General features: G+C 36.8%; 1 protein-coding gene across 1 annotated transcript; it reads right to left on the bottom strand.

Annotated features, from left to right (window-relative positions):
- Positions 1–8,473: 8,473 nt before the first annotated feature.
- On the bottom strand, positions 8,474–20,796 carry LOC145774762 (uncharacterized). The gene is made up of 3 exons (XM_082586068.1): positions 20,684–20,796; positions 10,227–10,374; positions 8,474–9,884 (listed from the first exon to the last, which is right to left on the bottom strand). The coding sequence occupies exons 1-3, from the start codon at positions 20,781–20,783 to the stop codon at positions 9,782–9,784; spliced, it is 351 nt and encodes a 116-aa protein (XP_082442194.1). The 5' UTR covers positions 20,784–20,796; the 3' UTR covers positions 8,474–9,781.
- Between the last annotated feature and the right edge of the window lie 2,979 nt (positions 20,797–23,775).

Consider the following 23,775-nt stretch of genomic DNA (forward strand, 5'->3'; position numbering starts at 1 on the left):
CTTAAAAGTAATATAAACTTGTACCTTCTGATGATTTTGAGCCATCAACCGACTTTCTATCGTCTGTGGTTAATGAGATATTAATTTTTTTTTATAAAATTGTGGTTTTTCGAACTTTAGGGGGGGTGTGCCTGCACCCCCTGGGGGGCACCGACCCAAAATTGTGTTTGAAGGTGTTTTTGGGGTCAACTCCAAACTTTGGTAAACTAGACTTTTTGATTTGAAAGAAAAACATTTTTTCACTCCACCCTATTTGGACAGGTCACTCACGTACCGCCGACACTTGGAGTCACTGCGCAAAAAACTACCTACACACGTCGCACTTTTGAGGCGATTGGCGGGTTCCGGCTGGAGAGCTGGTGCTAAAACTCTTCGTACAGCTACCCTAGCCCTTGTTCATTCCACCGCTGAGTACTGCGCGCCAGTCTGGTGTCGTAGTTCTCACACCCACCAGATTGATACCGCCATCAACGACGCACTGCGTACTGTGACTGGATGCCTGCGTCCCACTCCAACGGACTGCCTACCCATCCTAGCAGGCATCCAACCCGCTGAGCTACGCCGTAAAGGAGCCACAATTTCTCTCGCTTGCCTCGCTTTGGACCCGGACCATCTCCTCCATGCAACATTCAAGAGACCACCACCTATAAAGTAGCGGCTGAAATCAAGACACCCTTTTGTGCCTGTCGCACAACAACTTCTTAAGAACGCAGAAGAACTTGGTTTAAGTGTGGCACACTGGACGAACCACATGTGGAACACGGAGTGGCAAAATCACACCTCCACGCTCCGTGATTTCATACCCGACGCCGATCCCCGTCCACTAGGAATGTCCTTCGCAAGGCTTGCGTGGGTTAGGCTTAACCGCCTGCGAACTGGCGTCGGCCGCTTTCGTTCGGACATGCACAAGTGGGGCCTCGCTCCTTCATCAGAATGCGAGTGTGGTGCCACGGAACAGACCGCAGACCATGTCATCCACCATTGCCTAACCCACCGGCCTCCACACGGTGCGCATGGTCTGAGAATCCTGGACGACGAGACTGCTGAGTGGCTGAAGATTTCCTGCCCTCCAATCTAGCCTGGAAAGATCGCTCATACGCCATCATCATCATTTTGAAACGATGATTCAACAATAAAATACAATTTGAAAGTAATTTGTTGTTTTGAAGACAAGAAAATACAACAACCATGAAGCGAAACAAACAAATCTGTTTCGATCACATGGAAAGTAAAATATTTTTAATTTCCAAAAATGCAACGAAACAAGAAGATTCATGGCTCAACATCGCCCGATGCCATTGACTTCGTAACAATCGTCATTGATGTAATGACCGGATTGGTTTGTCGCTATTAAATCGCTTCAATGAATTCTGGGCCTTAAATATCTTCTGCATTTTCAACTACTTCCCTCGTATTCTTTGCTGCATCAAAAGTATTCATTGCGTCGTTTTTACTGTAAGTTTTCATCCAATAAAGATTAGAATACAAAGCAATGATATTGAATGACAAAACAATGTTGTAAGCTGCTGATAATGGAAATATTTCAGTGAAATCAATTCTGTCGTTTGCAAAAGTTAGATAGCCTATGTAAATTTAAAACATTAAAAGTCAAACGGATTAAACCTTGAAATTTTACACCACCGATGGACAGATTCAATCAAACTATGTTTCAATAAATTATACTGATCTCAGATTAATGTATCTCGGCAGTCGATTGCAGCAAAATTGATAGCGATAGACACAGTGCTTCGCCTACGAGGCTTGACTCGCTACACGAGTGAGTACTCAGCCTTGTGCTGATAGTCAGGACGGGAATGCAAGGAAGCCAATCTTCGTGTCCACCTTCAGGCATGTCCTTTAAATGTCTTACCAAAGACACAGCCGCATGCTATTGAACGGTGTCGAACCGGCGCCCTTTAGAACGTCGTTCCAAGGCTCTCACCACTCCGCAATGCAGCCGACTTTGTGCTTTTGATGTAGTCATAACAATCATCGAAAACATGAAGTGGTGAATGAATAGACGTTAGCATCAATAGCTTATTAAAGATGATTTTTTCAAACGTTAAGCACTAATTAAATTAATTTTTCCACAGAGCGTCAGTGAATCGATGAATGAAAATGAATGCAAAGAGTTGGCTTGTCGTCTTCGTCGGCACAGTGCCGGTGCCGTTTTAAGCACCAATGTTGCTCGCTTTGAAGATTCCCGTGATGGAATTTGTTTACATAAAGACACTTTCAGCTCAGAATGCAGTAACGGTGGCTTTCAGATACTTAATTTCATTCAAGAAAAAGACTCTTCCGCTAACTTTGACATCTCGGATGAAAGTTTATGTCCAACGGAACAAAGTGCACTTGATATCCGCAAAGAGTCTTGTTATTCCAATCTATCCCTCTCAGATGTACCAAACAAACATTGTAATCTTAAATCGAAGTCGACTACAAACACTTGTGACATTGATTCAAGCATACTAGCCAAAATAGAGGTAAATCTTTAAATGTGATGCATAACTGTTTTAAATCAATAAGCTATTTAGGTTGTTGAAGTTAAAATAAAACAGTGGCAAAAGAATAAAGTCATTAATTCAACAAATATTAAGTTAGACTAAATAGGCCATGTTTCTAAAAAAAAAACTTAAAAATTAATTGAAAAGAAGAGACAGAATTGAAAAAAATGCAACTATTCTACGTTTTTGTTTCTCAAAAAAGTTCATATTTTTACTTTCCAGGATTTTGAGCTTTTTGCCAAGTCAAAGTTGGAGGAGACCAAGGATTCTCGAAAGAATTGTTAAAGTTTTATTTTTTAAATTCTTATATTTGTCTTTCAATCGTGCATTTTTTTTTCGACACGTCATTAATCTCAACAATTTTTAATGCTTTCGATCTCTAAAATAACAAAATTTGTACTGCTTTACAAATCCCAGGCCGATCTGGCGGTATCAACATGTGTACTTCAAACGTGGTTGATCAGTGGAAGCTTTAACCCTTTGAAGGTTGGGGGGGGGCTGTCAATTCAACTTTTTCGTATCAACATTTGTATCTCTAAAACCACTGAGGCTGCGACTATGAGACTTTTTGACTTTTCCTAACTTTTATTCACCTCTATTGAGCTGAAATTTTGAGCGAATACAGGTTATAAATTGAAAGATATAAGGCATTTCTCAGCACATCCTCTGAAATATTTCATACTCTATTGATCAAAATTTTCCCACCAGCTGGATGAAAGTAATTAATTTGGCCTCGTTAATCAAATGATTTGTTAATCAAATGATTCAAATTGAGATTATGTAAAAAAAATTTAATCACAACATTGCAATGCATGTTCTTCATTACTCTACCAAAAAATACCAAATGACCCAAACGTCATAAGTCACCTCAACATTTCAGCGTATATGAGCAGTTCTAAAACTCATATAGTTTTAATTTTGGGATATGCTCAGCGTGAATAATTTTACAAAGTGAATCCCAAGTTTTGAAACAGTGCTTTAAAAAATAACAGCGATATCACTCCTAAAGCATAAGAAGAATCGACAGCCCCCCCCCCCAAACTGAGCAAGACTCCAGAGAGCCCAACCTTCTAAGGCAGGGGCGGGCAACTTCTCCAGGCGGCGGGCCTGATATGGGAAAATGAAGTAGTTGGCGGGCCGGATTCATGAATTGCTACATTAAGCGTGTATTTATCCACCTAGACAAAGAATGAATTCTATTTAATGTAATGTAAACTTTAAGTTTAAAGCATAAAGACCAAAAACAGTCTTTAATGAATTTATTAACAATTAACGTAATGTAGCTTCTGAAGTCAATGGGACATCTGTAGTCGATCAAAGTTGTCACTTTCATTGAAACATCTATGGTAGCCTACTGCTTTCTTGCCGACTTGTGTGAAAATGCGCTTGAGCATATTTGTTAAATTCGCGACACTCCTTTTCAACTTTACGTTTCTTGGCAAAATCCATAGGAAAATATTTATTGTAGGCTACATTCAAAATCTAATTCTAACTGAAAACAAAGAAACTAAAAACACAAAGAACCAGAGAATAATCAACAATCACTATTATTTGTATACGTTCCCCGTGCAATTATTACACTAATCAGCCAAATTTCACTTTGATCTATTTTTCCAGCTTGAGACTGAAGGAGGTTCTTACAAGAGACAAAGAAAAGGGATGGAAGGCCCGTTAATGACGGAACATAACATGCTTGTCACTTGACTAAAAACCGAAAATAAATAATCAAAGAACTAAAAAATAACCAACAGTCACTATTATTTGACGTAGTTAGCAAGTAGTGGAGGATTGCGGTAGAGTGGCCGCGGGCCACATTATGTAAAGACCGGAAACTGTCTGCGGGCCGCTCAAAATCCCGTCGCGGGCCGGATCCGGCCCGCGGGCCGTATGTTGCCCGTCCCTGTTCTAAGGGTTAAACTTGATTATTTTGAATTTGTAATACTGTACACTTTCTTGTAGCGTCTTATAACATAATTTATGACAAGTAACAAGCTGAGCATCTGATCATGTACTAGCCTACAATGTTAAAATTTAAAGAAATAACTTTTGTAATGACTCTATATTGTTTTATGTTGATTTGAAGCTTTATCGTTCCAACCTAATAAAGCATATAGCCTACTGCCTTGATTTCAGCGAATAGTTTCAGTTCAATAGTAGTAACAGTGCGGTAGGCCAGTATGCTCACCTATAAACAATTGGGTTTGTTGCAGTTAGTTACAAAAAATACGGCGATTAAAAGAAAAGAGACAGCAAACATTGCAAATTTTGTTACGGTATCTAGAAAGATTGTTATGATAAATTTTCAATGCATGTTTGCGCTAAAAAACTGTTAAAAAATCAAAAAAAATCAGCAAACTGGCCGTTGCAATTTGTCCTAACAACATTTGTGAAGTTTTCTATTATATCTGCGTCCATCATTTGCGACTGTAAGTGGTCAGTCTAGGTGCTTGCCAACATCTATATCTGCTGAACGGCGTTGAGCAGAAACTGATGTTTGAGACTCCGACGTCTCCACTCCTGTACTCCGTGAAATCAGACTCCACTCTTATCCGAAAATATTCGTCATTTTAGACTCTAAATTTGTTCCTCCAAATTGAAAGTCTGAGTCAACATGATAATATAGCCCAGGGGTGGGCAAACTTGTTCAATGAAAGAGTGACTTGCAGAAAACTACAAACAACCGCGAGCTGCATAATGGGTAGTGTCCGTAAAATAGGTAGCCTAAACAATGTAAGCTTTACGTAAAATAACTTAACTGAAACAACAAACGCAGTGTTAGGTTTTGTTTGATTTACGGATCTCTGACAACGAGAACGATGTGTTGTGAAAGCTGAATAGATTAATGCTCCCAAGCGTTCATTAGGGTCGCGTAATGTTTTCATTTAACAAACTTCATTTCGGAAAAGAAACTTTCACAACACGTTTTAAGTTGACGTGTATTGCTTTTGCTGTGGTGGTCAGAAATGAAAACAACTGAACCGAAATGTGTTCTGCTAAGTACAGAAATGTCGCACACTGGTCATTTACTCTCTGGAACCTTTCTTTAAACTCAATTGTAGAGTGACATCAACTAATAAATTTTAGAGCCTTGTCTTCCATTTCTATGGAAGACGTGTTTGTAATAAACGGTTGGCGAACCATATCACTAACTTCATTAACATTGAATGTACTTACAAGAATGTCAAAGCATGGTTTTAGCTCCCTGCCAGTCTGGCTTGCAACTCATTGGAATTTAGTTTAGTATTCTTCCAATTTGTGGTCCGAACTTGCCTTATCAGCAGAGTGTTGTTTCTCATTTTGACACTGAGAAAATGACAGAATGTTTTCAATATTAAGTCTCTTTAAAAAACTTTGACTTTGTTTTGGAAACTTAGAATCGTTTGAACTGTGTCTGATATAAACTTTTGAGTTATGAGGAAACATTTTCTCAATTTGAGATATATTAGGCCAACTATTCATCTGGAAGAGCCACTAAAATATGCCACCGAGATGCAGTTTTGCTCTCCGCTGCTATAGCCAATGTGAACAAGAAGAAGTAGCTCAGAGGTTGCAAAAATTTTTGTCAACTTTAGTAGCAAGTAAATAGTTTTAGTGGTGCACACTTGATAAACATTAGTTATCCCTACGTAGTGAACAGAACCATTGGCCTTCGGGACTTAATTGATTTAACCAAAATGCAAATTTGCTGAACCAAACTCCAAATACACTCCAAAGTTTTTATGAAAGATGAAAGTCCGAATCCACTCCATTTTCTAATAATCGGACAAATTCCGGTTCCACTCCACTCAGTGCTCAACTCTACTGTAGACACACTGTTTTTTCATTCAAAGCTTCATCACATATTTTCTTCTTCCCAAACGGATTCCATTTGTCTGCGTTAATCTTGGCATTGTGACCTTCTGAGCATTGAGCAACGATCTTGCTGGCAAGTAGGCAAAAACTATATCCTCTTCTTCCCCAATCAATCGACTTCAACTTTAATTGCACAGCATTCAACAGCAATTGCAACCCTAGCCCGCTTCTGTTAAATTTCAAAAATAATCCTTTAAAGAAAGCCTCTATTGTTGAAGTGATTTCATTCTCACCAGTGGCGTATATTTAAGGTGTTCACTGAGCACCCATTCAAATCAAGATTCAATCAATCAAAGCAACTTTTTTATTTTTTTCTAGATTTTTGTGATCGTTTAAACGGCTTTTTTAAAAATCTGTTTGCTTGTCCTTTTGAGATCTTCATAAATTTATTCTTTACGCTTGACTAACTTCACGTGTTCTCTTCAAGAATTTGAAGTGGAGTTTTTTTATTTTATTTTAACTCTGAATCTTCATATTTCTATTTTTATTCCAATGGGTGGCAGTGAACACTCGTGGGATAATAAATAAACAAAGAATCTTCAAAACAGAAAAAAGAAAGCAATGCATGCTTAGGCTTACCATATTTTCATAGCCCAAAAAGAGGACACGTTTCCCAAGCAAGTAAAATTTCGGTAAAATTTTACGTTTAGACAATCTTTTACATCTTTGGGATAATTTTAAGCTTATGCAGCAAAAGTTACAGCAAAAAAAAAACAAGATAAATTTGTATGCCAGATTTGGCCTATGAATATTTTGCAGCCAGAAATGGAGGAACCATTTTCAAAGTAGGTGGGGCCAGAGGCGCAGCAATCAAAGTCAATCCAACTTCCGGGGGGCGAAGCCCCCCAGACCCTCAATAATATTTTTGCATTCCTAATACTTGAATCGGCTATATATACATTGTGTTTTCATGATTGCCTTTCGTGCCAACAAGCGAAAATTTTCCATTTTTGGCCTGATTTGGCCAAAATAAATCACAAAATTGCTCTATGGCGCTGTACACACAAATAAAAAGGCAACAATACACACACAGTTATCATACCACATCGGAGTAATAATCTGCAGCATTATGCAGTAGCCTACTTGCATGTGTAATGATATCATTGTTTTAACCATAAAGAAAAAGTATATTGATTGATAGGTTGCTCCACCAATCATACGCAACCACACCTACACCTGTTGCCCATCAATAGTGGGCTCCACAGAAAAGTTTAAAGATTGGATGTCATCATTGAGCTATCAAAGATAATCAAACTAGTGTGTATCAAATGAGTGAAGACCTTTTTTTGGAACTCTCTCTCTGATTTGCCATTTTTGCTACCTTTTAAAAGAAATTTGGTTTTCAAAAGTGGGTGAGCCAGGCCCACCCAGAAAATAAACTAGGTGGGCCCAGGCCCACGTGGTTCCTCCATGCCTGTTTGCAGCCCTCTTATACGGCCAGATTTGTTAGCCTGCATTCTGCAACACGTTTCAAGATTTTTCCAACTTTTGGTTACTGTCTGAGTGAAATTTTTAAAATCATATTTCAACATCTTTTGCTCTCTTTCCCAAGTGACACAATGAGTTTCAACATCACAAGGGTTGGAAAAACGAAGACACTTTAACTCATGAGATTTCAGTCAGGCTGGTAACAGGACTTGCTTACAAGGACTTTTTAACAGTCTGCTTAAACGTTTTTTAATATATAGTCTTTCTCATTTTTGATTGCTTCCTCAAGGCAACAAAAAGCTTTCATATTATCACGAGTCAGCAAAAAGTGAAAATATCTGATTTTAAGAAAATTTAAGTCAGACAGCAACGATGGCAAAAATTAACAAAATGTGACAAATCAGGCACCACCTCCAGCTCCAGGTAGCAATGCCTTAAGAAATTACAAAACATAACACATAATCCTTCAAATAAATTGCAAGGAAAACACCCCTGTTGCAGTTCCTTCTTTCTACTTTCGTATCAGTAACATGGTTGCCAACCATGCTTGCTTCGTGGATCGAAACGTTCAACTGATGACAACTTTTTCACCGGAGTTCTCCTACTGGTGGAAAGGATTTTCAAGTTGCTATCCGGGAATCATACAAATATTCTGGTAACCTTAACTGGCTCTTATATTCAATGCAGACTTGTTTTATTGCAAGGTTTACATCAAACACTCATCTTAAAGTTAATCAACAAACAAAAAGCAAATACGCCAAATCAAAAGTGTAATTGTGACTTGATTGTTAGTTTCAAAATTTTGGTTATTCTGATGCGTTGATGATGGAATTACATTATCGAACGAAAGAAGAGCAGAAATATCAGTTACAATTTCGATTATGACCAATATTTCCATAAGCGCATGAGTGAAAAAACAATTAAATTTCATTGCAGCGATTGCGAACACGGCAGATTTAAGCAGGCAAACATTATCCTGCAGCATATTGCACCCGCTGTGATAGCTATGCGCTAAGGTGATCAATCTAGTGCCCCAGTTTGAGTCAACCATTCATTTTAGCAAAGCTTTATGAAATGTATCTTTTCATGCAGTGTTTCCTTATCTTAACGGTGGGTAAGCAACCTATCCACAAGTATCATTAGATATTTAGATTTTGGGTAGAAGCTTAGGGCTATTTATCATAGAGCTATAAACGACAAACATTGTATTTTACATCGAACTGTTTTGTGGTAATCTCTGCGTGGATTCATTTATTTTGAAAAACATAACACAATGTCATGCAGCACAGCGAAGATATTACGTCATCTACAAACTAGTTTTCAGGGGCACTCTAACTAAAACAGTAAAATAATTCGTTTAATAAAACAATGGAAATGGGATGCAAATACTAAGCAATGACAATTCAATCAAAATTTAAGTTACCGGTACATTAAATCACTTGCACAGGCCAATCGAATAATATGTCACTTATTGTCTATGGAGACCTTGGACTTTCACGAGTTGGTTGAGCATGTTAGAACAGAAAATAGCCACCAGAGCTTATCTCACCGCCAGAGCTGGCTGGAGGTTAACAGCAAAACAATGCCTGATGAGATCAACGAAAATGTCGACTACTTCTGCCTTACTCTGCATTAATATAAAACAAGGTTGAAAACACAAAAAACATCGTTCTTTGTTCACAGCGCTGAAAACTGAAAAAAAGGGATATTCTGAAAAATTAGTTTCATCTCCACATATTTGCCTACGTTCTTTTACCGTTTCGAAACAATGATTCAACAACAAAATAAAGTACAAAATAAGTTGTTTGCTTTTTTAACACAAGAAAATGCCACAAACACAAAGCGAGACAAACAAATCTGCTTTTATAAAAAGGAAAGTAAAAGATGTGGGATTTCGAAAATGCAATGAAACAAGTTAACAAGATATATCAAGATGATTCATGGTTCAACATCGTAAGAATCGTCATTGATGTAATGACCCGATTAGTTAATGACAACTATATCGCTACAATGAATAGAGGTTTGTTGAAAGCTTCCACAATTCCAACTACTTCCCACGTATTCTTGGCTGCATCATAAGTTTCTATTGCGTCGGTTCCTCTGTAAATTATGATCGAATAAAAATTAGAACACGAAGAAATAAAATTGAAAGACAAAACATTGTTGAAAACTGATAATAATTGAATTATTTCAGTCAAATCAACTCTGTTGTTTGCAAAAGTTGGATACTGTAAATTTATAATGTTAAAAAAATGGACTAAAATTTGAAATTTTACATCAGCAATGGACAGACTCAATCAAACTATGTTTTAATAAATTGTAATAATCTCATATTAAGTTATTAGAATCACGTATGTTTCTATTCACAGGTTGGTAGACTCCATTAATTCAAACTTATTCATGCTTTCTATGCATTGATGACGTTCAGAAACAACCACTCACCCTCCAGCGACATGCACTATCCCGTCTATGACGCATGAACCGTGATTATATCTTGCAACGTTCATATCAGCAACATCGGACCATGCTTGCTTCCGTGGATCGAATCGTTCAACTGAAGACAGGTTAGACCAATTGTCGCCATATCCTCCTGTTCGAACAAGGTTTCCAAGTCAATATTCACGAATTGTATAATATAATTCTGGTAACCTTAGCTGCCTCGTTTAAGCAGTGCAGACTTGTTATACTGCAGGGATTAAACAATCAACTCAAGGTAAACTAAATACACGCAAAATACATCAGCCACGATGAACAAACTGTCATAGCATCTACATTTTCTTACTGAGTCAACGATTTCGATTGAGTTGCAACAATTATAGCAAAATTTGTTTCATCTCACAAAGACAAACATTTATAGCAATTTGTAACAAAATAAGCAAATAAATGTCATTCACACCCCTGCATTCACAAACCACATTTTTGCATTTTGTGAGTGACGTCATGCAATGAAAACATTTAGGAATCATAAGTGGTGAGATATTGCAATCATCTTGAATCTACATTATAGTAGGTGTCCGACGATTTTTTCGTAAACAGTTTTTCGTAAAACAATTGTTCGTGAGCAATTGTTCGTAAAATCAATTCTTCGTAAAGCAATTCTTCGTAAAGCAATTCTTCGGGCATGCAATTGACCGTAATACTAATTGTTCGTAAACACATGTTCATAAAAGCTAGGCTACAGCTTTAAAAAAAAAACAGTTACAATTGTTTACGAACAATCAAATAGGGTAGCCTATATGCTAGAAATGTGATAATTGTGCTTAAAGACGTGCTGTACCTGTAGAGTGTAGACGAGCAGACAGACTGTAGATGTAGAGTCCCTGATTCAGAATGGCATTACAGTTTGTAAGCAGCGAAAAAGGAAAGCCAAAACTTTTGTATAGTGGCCACCTTTATTACAAAGATTATAGTGCACTTAACGCACAAGGGCAAGAAATTACTTATTGGAAATGTGAGTATTTTAATAAGAAATGTCCTGCACGAGTAACAACTGCTATGACAGCCATTGTACAATCCAGAGGTGAGCACAATCATGCTGGAGATGCTGGTCATGTCGAAGCAGCAAAGGTTATGGAAAATATTCGTTGTGCAGCAAAAGACAGTCGTGATGCCCCAAGTTACTTCGTCTCAGCAAAAACTATTGGACTCAGTCAAGCCACGGCAGCAAAACTGCCAAGTGTGCAGAGCATGAAAAGGGCAGTCACCCAAGTGCGATTGAAGGAAAATGCAGGCCCGGCAATCCCACATTCTCTCCGTGACATTGTGCTTCCAGTAGAATACAAGCAAACGTTTGCTGGTGTAACATTCTTGGCCTATGATTCTGGGCCTGGAGATAACCGTATGGTCCTCTTTGCCACAGAAAGAAATCTGCAGCTCCTTGCCCGTTTAAAGCACTGCTATGCTGACGGCACCTTCAAGACAGTGCCTTCACTGTTTGAACAGCTTTACACAATACACGGACTGAAAGAAAACACTTCAGTGCCTCTGGTGTATGCCCTGCTGGGGGACAAAAGGAGAGGGACATACATTCATCTGCTGCAAAAGATCAAGGAGTTGTTACCTGCTTTTGCTGTTCCAGAGACAATCATGACTGACTTTGAGATGGCCATGGTTAATGCAGTAAGCAGAGAGTACCCACTTTCAACTCACCGTGGCTGTTTCTTCCATTTGTGCCAGTGCATTTGGAGAAAGACGCAATCAAGTGGCCTGAAGGAGCAGTACGAGACAAGTGCAGAGTTTGCTCTGAGGCTGCGCATGTTGTCGTCTCTGGCCTTTGTGCCTATTGATGAAGTCAGCCGGGCCTTTGACATTCTCATTGATGGGAATGTATTACCAGATGTTGCTCAGCCAGTAATTGACTACTTTGAAGACACTTGGGTTGGGCGCCCAGATCGTCGTCAAGGGCGCCGTCCTCCAATGTTTGCAATTCAAATGTGGATCTGCTATGATGGCGTCCTCAGTGGCCTTCCCAAAACTAATAATAGCATTGAAGGATGGCACAGAGGGTTCATGTTCCAGGTATCTGCAAATCATCCAGATATTTGGAAGTTCATATCTGCAATCAAGCGAGAGCAAAACCTAAATGAGGTTCGCATTGAACAGTATGTCAGTGGCCAGCAGGACCCCTTCCAAAGAAGAAGTACAAAAACAGTGCAGAAAGACTAACTAGAGTCGTCCGAACTTGGAGTCAAGACTTTCAACATAATGAAATTTGTAATTACTTGCGTGGAATTGCACACAATACTTCATACTAAACTTGGCTCGTGGACAATTTGTACGAAGTTACTCAAAGTAGTATTGGTAGTGTAAGCAAAGAATTGCTAAACACAGACAATTGTTGTATTCCAATAAATAACAAAAAATGCGCTTTTTCATTGTGCTTATTTCTTTGTGTCGTCGTAACTTGGTTATTCAGAAAAATTTGCATTACGCACAGGGCCGGATTTAGACCATGAGAGGCCCTAGGCTATTTCATTTCTGAGGCCCCTCCCTATTTTTGAGCTCATAAATTCTCTTTAAACAACATCACATGTCATTGCTTAATGTTAAAAATATGAGTGCATTAAACTCTTCGTTCTTTTCATTTTCCACATTCATGGGTGCAAATTTTTAATTAAAAGAATAAAAATTTAGTTAAGGCAGTTTTGCTTTTAATTTTAATATATCTGATCAAACAACCGTTACAATAATTGTAAAGTTGATTTACGAGCAGTGGCGTAGCCAGGAATTTTGAAAGGGGAGGGTTTGACGGCGTATTCCGTATTCGCCTAAAACGACACCCAGCAACGGGGTTCTGGGGGGCCTCCTGCAGAAAAATTTTGAAAAATTTCTTTGAATTTGGTGCATTCTGAGAGCATCTTCAACAAAAATGTGGGTATGAATATTCCTGTAAAATGGTACCGTCCGGTGGCATAGCAAAAGGATAAGATAATGTTTTCTTCGGCATTTTTCGGAAATAAAGCTAAGTCTTTATGTTTTCTTGTTGCTAATTCCTGACTGAGATATTTGAATGCTTGGTATTGGCAAAACTCGCTCTTTTAATGCAGTTTTGTTTAAAATTAGGCAAACTTTGTTTTAGAGACATAAAGACACTGAAAGCATCATTCTCAATATCGTGACGTCACACGCGTGCCAAAGGGGGGTTGAAACCCCCAACCTCCCCCCCCCCTGGCTACGCCACTGTTTACGAGGACATAAGAAATAGTTACAGCCATCAAATAGAGTAAGACTAGGCTACCAAATTTTTTTTCTAGTTTTCGTCAAAGCAAAATCATGCAACTTGAGACATTGTCGATCTCAGTTTATTTTTGATGCTTTTGAGCCTTGAGAAAGATCTCTCTCCTGAGCAGTTAGTGACCATTAAGCTTAGAAACAGTCTTAATATAGCTTCCACATATTGAAAGGCAGTGTTAATTTTTTCCTTGCACATAGAAGTTCATCAGTAAGTTTCGGGACTCGGGTCAACATCTTCCGGATATGCTTCCTTTAAAAGTTTTAAACCTTGGTTGTCCATTTTCAGTTTTAGCCAAAACTCTGGTGGGCTAAGGTTATCACTATCATGCAGAGTATTGCACGCTTGAGGCAAAGCTCCCTATTCTTCTTGCAAATCATCTAAATCTTCTTCGTTATCAACAGAAGGAAAGTTGATGCTGCCAGTCTCAAAATTTAAAAAAAAACACTAGATTCTCCAAGAAAATCACTAGATTATTTCATACTGTTTTTTGCCGAGAAGACTGCGGCACTTTAACATAGAAGCTTCCAGCAGCAAGCGGGCAATAATTGCCTTTATTATGATGCAAACAAGTAACGACGTAATAATGACTGTTTGCAACTTGTGTATAGAATTTTCTATACTCTGAAAAGCTTGATACATATAGGTACTTTAGGTAGGGTTTAAACTTGTCAAGTTTTTAAAAGAATTACAAACTTTGAAATCGAATTTCGAGGCCCCTGGACGTTGAGGCCCTAGGCTTCAGCCTGCCTAGCCTATTGGTAAATCCGGCCCTGATTACGCACCTTCATCGGAAATTGCAAGACAAACTTTGCTGTTGCGAAAAATTGTTCACGAACAATTCACCTATCACCTGTTTACGAACAATTCACTAATACGAAGAATTGCTTTACGAAGAATTGCTTTACGAAGAATTGATTTTACGAACAATTGCTTTACGAAAAACTGCTTACGAACAATTCACCTATAACCGTTATAGTAACACCTAGGGTTGACTTTTGTTCAGCCGGGATGCCGCGAGCGTATAGCCCAGTAGTTCTCAAACTGTGCGTCGCGACGCCCTGGTGCGTCGTTTCAATTTTCCAAGGGCGTCGCAGAAGAGTTTCGTTTCGTAGCTGAATTCAGTTTATCTTATAAAGATGAGGTTAATCCTTTGATTAGCAGTTTCAGTTGTCATCAAAGTTGTTAACTTCATTAAAACACGCCCACTGAAGTCAAGAGTTTTCAAAAAAACTTTGTGGAGAAATGAATGCAGCGCATCGGAGTTTGCTCTTTTAATTTTCATCCAGGTGGCTTTCGCTTAGAAAATTCTTTGAACGCTTCTATGAATTGATGGATGAACTTCAGGCTTTTTTGCAGCAAGAAAATAATCCACTTGCAGATTGTTTAGCTCAGAACAATTTTTTATTGAAATTGGCTTACTTTACTTGTGTGATATCTTCGCCAAACTGAACATTTCTATGCAAGGGCCGAATAAAAATGACATTTCAGATAAAATTGCAGCATTTGTTAAAAAGCTGCTATTGTGGAAGGAAGATATAGCAAACATGTCTGGAAGCTCTCGATACTTCACTTTCTTGTCCAATTTGCTTGAAAAGAAAAGTATGACGCTGCCTTCAAATTTGTGAAGCATATTTGGGCAACATTTGTCCAAGCTCGAGTCGAAATTTGCAAAATACTTCTCGAAAAATTTATCAAACTACGAATGGATTCGTGATCCTTTCGTCCAACCTACTCCACTGTCTTTTACTGCACAAGAAAAAGAAGCCTACATTGACCTTTCTTGTGACAATTCCCTGAAAAGGATGTTTACTTCAGGAAATCCGGCAAATTTCTCTATTTCAATGAATGGCGATTATCCAGCTTTGGTGAAGAAAGCACTACGAATTATTATCCCATTTGTCACGTCATATTTATGTGAAGCAGGATTTTCTGCCTTGGCGGTAATAAAAAGCAAATTTCGATCACCAATAAACACTGAAAGAAAAATGCGGGTGGCAATTTCAAAAATTCTCCCAAGATTTATTGAACTTTGTAAAAACAAACAAGCCCACACGTCACATTAAATAATATGCTTTGCTTTTTGTTGTTTTATCAACAAACAAAACTTTAATAATAAGTTTCCTCATTAACTTTTATTTGCTGGTGCGTCGCAAGTCCAGAAAACTTTTCCATAGGCGTCGCAACAAAAAAAAGTTTGAGAACCACTGGTATAGCCTATAGCCTGAACGTTGTTGTTTATGTGGATTGCGCTAAATAAGAATCGACCATGTTGCTTCAGCATCTTTGCTTTAATGTACTGATGTTGCATTTATTACCATATTTTGGTTATTTATTACAAAAATTGTTTGGCAGCGTATTTTCAAATTTGTCTGTTTCCTTTTAACATAGACATGGTATTTCTTTCTGTCTGTCATCAGTCATCTCAGTTTTAAATCGAGAGATAGCAAGGCTATTTAAAAACTAGTTTTCTACATTGTTCTGTATTAGATCTTCGAGCAAAAATGCTCATGTTACAAATGAACAACTTGGAGCTGAAACAATGGATAAAATTAGTGACTTTGCATCATTTGTAATTGTAATACAAGATTACAGTGACAACAAGCGTTTTATAAAAATCAACTGTTATATAATTATGTTGACAATGTCGATGATATTTGCAATTCAAAAGCCGATACCAAAGTCATGAAAGAACTAAATGGTTATACTAAAGAACGCTATGCCATCAAGTTTCGTCATATTTTGCAAACATGTTTTGCAGTTTGAATCTGTCGAGAAAAAAGGAATAAAAATTCCTCAGAAAATAGTTCTAAATCAGGTTGCTTAGCAAAAATAGCTGCAGTGAGTGGTCACATTTGATAGCTAATCACGCGTAGCAGAATTAAAATAAAAGATGCTGATCTAAACTTTGATTTAGAGATACTGAATTACATGAGTTTCTCTGATTCCATTAATCACTTTTTTCTATAATCTTGGTTGAAATGTTTTGACAGAAATATAAACGTTTTTGTTGCACATAGTATGCTGGTGGAGCTCTGGTTCACTTGGTTTATTGATTTGTTACAGTTTGCAGAATTCTGCCTATTTTTCCGACTGTTGATAAATAAACAACTTCTGTCAAACAGTCTCCAAGATGAAAATTTGAAGTAACTTCAATTTACCAACATTCTGTTTCCTGAAGTGAAGCTTACAAACCAGTTGAATATTCAAAATGTGGCAAGATCGATAATGCTGGGAACGTTTTCGGTAAAGGCGACCTTGTAGCAAATCCTGTATTGGTGGTGAAGGTCGATGTTTTGTTGGTCGCATGAAACATTCATTAAGTATTCATCCAGTTGGAAGCAAAACTCAAATAAACTCGTAGAAGTAAAAAGTAATCTTAGAAGCTTCAAGCTGTTCATAATGGTGGACGCACAACAATTTCCTGTATATTTTGCAACGGCAAAGTGAATATTTCCGTTTGCTTTATGTTTGACTACTGCAATTTAATATCAAATTATTTTTAAAAGCATTACTGTTTATTAAAGTTACTACCAATTCTTTATAAAATCAAGAAAGCTAATGTGTTTCATTTTCAAATAATGATCTAACGATATCTGCTCTGTCATTAGGTGCCGCAATGCAAATCACTAAACTGAAAGTTCGAGGTAGAAAACTTATGTTTAGCTGTTCACGACATTTTGTGTTTGTTGCAGGTTTATAAGACAAAATTTAACAGATGCAAGCTGATCAAAAACTATCGAAACATGGAAAGCCAACCATGTAGCCTTGTCATGTCATAATGACAGTCGTCATACTGGAAATGGTTTGTTTCAAAACTTTTCAAAGCAGAAGAGAAGTTAATGCAATGCCGCATGTCTATTCTTGATTAATAGAACTTGTTAAAGTTTTGCAAAACTAAACAGCAAAATTTGCAAAGTTTCAAATTTTCGGGACTTTGTGAGATTTCTGTCAAATTGATCAATGTTAGTTCAATTCAATTCAATTCAATTTATTTTTTGCTGTTGGCGCAAACATGTACAAAACGGCAAAGTAAACATACGAATTTGACACTAACAAAAGGGAAAGATGGCAAAACCCAAAAGTTTAAAATATACATCGATAAAACAGTGTTACCACTATCTTAAAATTGCACAGCCACCAAACCTAGAAGCAAAATAGAAAAAAAAAACTTTAATTTTTGGGAAAATAGTCCTACAATTACAATTAACACTTACAAGTGCAAGGGCGATTAAACTTTTTAACACAAAGGAAAAAATCCAAAAGGTGATAAGTTTCCTGAACTTTCGCTTTGTGAGTCATCAAAAGCATTTAAAAAAAAGTTTGACCGTTGACATCCAAGGACCATCCACATTTAGGTTGCAACTAGAGATGTAAAAAAACGTTTTTTTTTGTTTTTAAAAAAAACGAGCTCGTTTTTTTTGTTTTTTATCGTTTTTTTTGTTTTTTATTCGTTTTTTTTGTTTTTTTTACCTATTTTTTTATTAAATGTCACAATATGCAGAAATTAGGGTAAACTCATTGCAATAGTGTCTCTTTCAACAAAGAAATAGTCTCATAACTCGTATAACATCTTTCAAATGAGACAATATGTCTCTCAAGTCTCAACACACGAGCCATAAAGGTTTCTCATCGTCTCAAATAGTAACACAGTGTCCTATGGTTGGCACATCTCAAGTATTGTCTGTAATTTGGTTCAGCCAGTTGTTAAATGCAGTACCACACTCGTGTACAGTTTCGAAGCCACCTGGGATTTTGGTTAATGGGCATGTTACGTTAGGACCAGGTGGTCAGGGTCCTGTTTCTCTACTTCACAAAGGCACTTTTCACCAGCACACCACACCATTACCAGTACAACGTCAAGAGATTGTTCCAGTTGATGTGCATTTGGTGCAAACGTGATGAAAATCACACAAGCGGTTCTCGAGTTATAAGTGAAATAACCTTAGCCACTAAGTGGCTTTATAGATAAGGAGCAATAGAAAAACGGCCATATCTCAAGAACCGCTCAACATATTTACATAAGTTTTAGCTCTACCCCCATGTTTTATGGGGTGGGCTATCTATTTATGAATATTAAAACAAGTTTTGGCTACTACTTTTTGAGCTAAAAAGAAATTAACCTCTTGTCGTTACGCACCAATAAAACCATGGTGTGTAAATTAAAAAAAAAAATATTTGAGTAGAAGAAAGATTGATGACAAGTTTGGCAAAAGCAGTGTAGTGCTAAAGTCCCAAGTTTTAGCCCAAATCACATTTAAATGTAGAGAAAGATGGAAACGTTTTGATGTTTTTTTATTTTCCCTGAAGAGATGCAATAATCCTTTGTGACGTCATAGTCATGTTTGTTTTCCCTTAATCACACCATTGTGCTGTCATAGACATGTTTAAAAGAAGTATGGTTATTGGCTGCACTTAATCCATCCAATTTGAACTAGTTTGCAGAACTTTGAGACTTTAGCACTTTTTTTGTTTTTGCCTAACTTTTCGTCAATCTTATCTTTCCTCTGCCCAATAAAAAAAATTAAAGTTTGCATCATGGTTTTATTGGTGCGTAACGACAAGAGGTCAATTTCTTTTTACCTCAAAAAACAGTAGGCCTAGTTCTCAAATAAAATAAGTTTTCATCTTTGATGTTTGTTTTGTATCTTTATCCTGCATTGTGGGAATATGGGTAAAACTTTATTCTTGTCAGGAAAAGCATTATAAAGCATTTATTCACTATGTGAACACTGAGCACTGAGCAGTGCTGAAAAACTCCACTTTAAAGGAAAAATTTCTTCATTCAAGGTTGGTAGAACGGTAGTTACTAGCAATAGTCAACATGGGTGGTGGGCATTTGAAAGGAACATTAACCTAAACCTTTTCTGACAAATGCACTAACTTTTGACAGCTAAAAATATCTGTGATAAGGTCTCTTGCATTATATGTCCCAAATAATCTGCAAGAAGCATCAATGACGAAGTGTCCAATCCAAGATCTTACAACACACGAAAAGAATACTTCTGTTTCAACATTTATAAAGCATATACATCGTTGGCAAGCTATCAGTTACAAAACATGTTTAAACAAGCTATTGGCAATAGCTTGCATTAGTAAATTACCACGTCCACAAACAAGGTAAATGTGTGTACTGAATACTGCCACCTTGTATTGTCAAAATTTCGTCAACCCATTGAGTGTGTACAAGAATAACCAGTACCACAGTATACTAACATCGTAGGCTAACTTCCATTAAAGGAAAAAGAAATTAACTCATCTACATTATGTCATGTATCAAATTTCATTAATTCAATGTTTGTCAGGTCTAATGCCACAAACATGCCAGAGAATGAAGAAGAAAGCGAAACAACATAGGTCCTCATAGGACTATGCAAGATCATATGCTGCCAAACACAAACACTTAGGAATTTCAGCACACCAATAAAACTATTTTTAGTAATTTAATGTTTTTCGAGAGCAGTATAATGAGACTAAGCTGTAAATTGCAAAAAAATTGCAACTTTTCCAGAAAAATATGAAAAAAAACAAAAAAAACAAAAAACGAGTGTTTTTTTTAAAAAAAAACACGTTTTTTTTTAAAAAAAACGGTTCGTTTTTTTTGCATTTACATCTCTAGTTGCAACCCAGTGGTTGAGTAACACAAAGCCAAGATAAAGTTGTGCCTGGTTAGGCGTAGAGTGGCGCCAATCTATGCTTTGTCATCCTTTGTTCGCATAACTTCTCAAAGCGCTGGCCTGGCCTTGTGACGTAATTGTGTTTATTTCCTCCAAACTGAGCTGTTCTGAACGCCACGAAGGAGGATTGTGAGTGCCGGATTTAGTTAGTTTTAATACTTTTGATAATTATTTTGCTTGTTATGGAACCCAAGCTTGCACAAACAAACAATCCAGTTACCACGCCAATGAAATGGTTAATAAAGTCAAATCTCAAAAATTGAAAAAAAAGCTCGTTAAATAAATCATTTAATTTAACATTAACTTTTTTATTTGTCAACTTTGAAAGCTTTTCTCATGCTCGCCTGGAACTTAGTTGCGTATGTTCTATTAATTATATTGAGCTACTCAGCAAAACTTCAGATTTTAGATGTCCTACTTGTTACAAACAGATCAATATAAACAATTAAACATGGCAACACGCGTTAATATAATAACACAATCAATCCTACCTATTGCATAGACTTGATCGTTCAAAACAACTGCAGATAAACAATATCTTTTAACTTTCATCGACGAAACTCTTCTCCACCGATCTTCTCGTGGATCCATGCATTCCACTGTGTTCAACGCCTCTCTGTTAGGCCTATAGCCACCGACAGCGTATATCAATCCTGTTAGACGATAGTGTCTTGATAATAATATTTGATTTTCATTCCCTGCTTTCTTTATGAATCAATATTTTAAATAAGAAAATGCAACAACATATGATTGTTGTGACTGTATCAATATAATAATAATAAATACGGAATGGGACTGCACCAGGCATTTTAATTATAAATTAATTTCTTGAGCTCTTCCAGTGACTGTAGACTAGACTATCACAAGAAATAATAACTAGCTTTTCACTTCTGACGTTTCGTCAGTCAGCATGACTGACTTTCTCAAGGGGGTTAAAACAGGTAAAACTACCTGTTGAGCAGCAAATGGCACAACACAGAAGCATATTAAACGCAATGAAGATCAACTATTAAAAATTTTAAAAGCCTCCACCACAAAGTTCAACTCCACAACACCAGCAAGCGTTGAAAGTTCTGCAATCTGATGAATCAAGAAATATATTAAAGTACAACAGTCGTCATGGACGTTAAGAATTATGACTCTAAATTAATGGCTCTTTTATGTGAAAGTAACACTTTCAAAATCTTACCTGCAAAACCTAATCCTGTCAGGAAAATAGCTAAATCGGTTACCAAATTAATTTGGCGATACGCTGCTGAGCATAAAATTATCATGCCAGTCTATCACAGTTTTAAATGTGATAAAGATGTTAGGCCTACTCCAAGGATTTATGGTCTATTTAAGCTTCGTAAACCTAATACAGTATTCCTCTTCGCCCCATTGTTTTTTTTATTGGGTCATTTACTTATAAATTATCAAAATTCTTAATTGATATTTTGTCTCCACTCTTTGATCTCTTCACATCTATGCCTCTCCCATACCCTGAACCTTATTTCAAATTTATTATCATCAGATCATTTACTTACAAGTCGGGCAAAATTATCTTCATGTGACAAAATTCAAGCTTTAAAACTGTGTTTTCAACCAACTGCTTCTTGTTATAAAATGTGTGACATCGTCAAATTTATGGTACGCCGATGGACTCCTGCATTTTTCCAGTTGTTGTAAACATTTTTATAGAACTCGTTGAACACATCGTTGATAAAGTCAGTCGTGCTGAACGACGAAACGTCGGAAACAAAAGCTATTTATCATTTCAACATTTCGAGATAGTCTGGTCTACAGTCACCGGAAGAACGCAAGAAACTAGTTTATTATAATAATAACAGTGATAGCAGGGCAACTCTATGAATGTTGCACAGGCGCAAATATATCCCGTTTATTTTGCGAGCTCAGTCGTTTTGGCGCAAATTCGACATTGAATATTTGCTTTCTTAAAGTTGAAATTTTAAACAACACTTTTTTTTATCACACATGAATATAACCCAAAACAGAATGCAACGAATAATTTAGTCTTATGAAAGTCATGGAAAACGTTTATAGCTATTACGTTAGTATTGTTGTGACTTCAATATACGAATTTTGACAAGCAACACGTGTGATTGCACTTACACAAAGAAGTAATAAAAAAATTGTAACTCGGCATTATACATGGACAGGTTTCTATTTTTAAAGCAAGTTGGGGGCATATTTTATGACAACACAAGTATGGAACCTCGCCAAAATGTTTAACTCGGCACCTGTAAAAGACAGCAGGCATATGTCGCCGCTCTCATAATGAAATCTGGCGAACACCATTACATATTGCAAATAAAAGAAAGCGAATATCGCTCAATGAACTAATCCAGGATTGAGTTATTTTTCCATAAAAATCAATTTGATGAAAATCAAAGCTGTGGAGTCGAACGAAAATATACGAATTCTCATTTTCTAATTATCCAACTAAGTCCAATTTAACGTCCAAAACTGACACTTTTTTCAAATTCAAATCCAAATTTTGAGAAAAAAGATCAGTTTAATGATGTTCTTGGTATTTTGTCACTCAACTACCAGAAATCATTATTTAATTTTATACAAAAGATTCATAAAACTTGTAAGAGAGTGGCTACAATGACAACATATATTTAAGCATAAAAGTGTCGGACACGAAAGCATTTCAAAAATACTTCACTTACTTTGATTTGACGCAAAAGATTTTGCCTTGATTTTTTTTCAAATTAAATTGCGAAGAATTTTGTTTTAATTGTAAAAAAAGCGTCATTTCGAGCAAACATAAGCTACTGTACCTACCAATAAGTCAAAAGAACAATCATTGAGACAAAGAACTGAACTTAAAACAGAAAACTGAAACAATCGGTGACACAAAAATAACACAACCAACAAACGTGCTATTGTTCCTTGTTTTATATCAAGCCAGAGTCGGAATCGTGCTTTTTCCACCGATTCCGACTCCAGATACCTCACAAACCTTCCGACTCCACAGCCCTGATAAACTCAAATAATTCAATACAAAATTGCTTCATGCGATATTTAGGACATGAATTATATAAAAGGTTTAAGATTTGTTTAGGACGCTAAGATCACAAATTATTTTAATTTTATTGAAAAAAAAGGAAATCAAACAAAAGAACGGAACCAACATTTGGTGCAAAGTGGATGATGTTAACAAAAAGCATTGAAAAGTTAATTTCCGGATGAACAAACGTGCAAACATTTTGCATCTATTTCTTTTCTTGGGTTTTACGCTAACGATTTTTTTCACTACAAACAGTGTGTTGCACTGGAAGATGATTATTTTGCGAATGTAGCTGCCAACTCATGTGTCATTACGTTGTAGTGAGTTGGATACACAGAATATAAGATACATGGTATAAATGAAAAGTTTTGTGCTGATTTAAACTTTTTTTGTGTTTTTCATGTTGCTTATTACTCTTCATACGCATGCACTATTGCACTAGGTCTGCTTGAAACAAATTTTGTATGGTCAAAACGAAACGAATTCCTTCACAAAAAGTTTAATTTCAAAACGTTAAGACAAATACTTTTGATTCGAAGAGATGCAACGATACCAATATTATCGCCG

Source organism: Aplidium turbinatum, chromosome 7 (assembly GCF_918807975.1).
Source record: "Aplidium turbinatum chromosome 7, kaAplTurb1.1, whole genome shotgun sequence".
Taxonomy (NCBI): Eukaryota; Metazoa; Chordata; class Ascidiacea; order Aplousobranchia; family Polyclinidae; genus Aplidium; species Aplidium turbinatum.

Coding starts and splice junctions, on each gene's coding strand:
- LOC145774762 (XM_082586068.1), bottom strand. CDS start 20,783: ATGGATCCACGAGAAGATCGGTGGAGAAGAGTTTCGTCGATGAAAGTT. Junction 10,375..20,683: donor CGATCAAGTCTATGCAATAG/GTAGGATTGATT, acceptor TTGTTCGAACAG/GAGGATATGGCGACAATTGG. Junction 9,885..10,226: donor ATAGTGCATGTCGCTGGAGG/GTGAGTGGTTGT, acceptor CATAATTTACAG/AGGAACCGACGCAATAGAAA.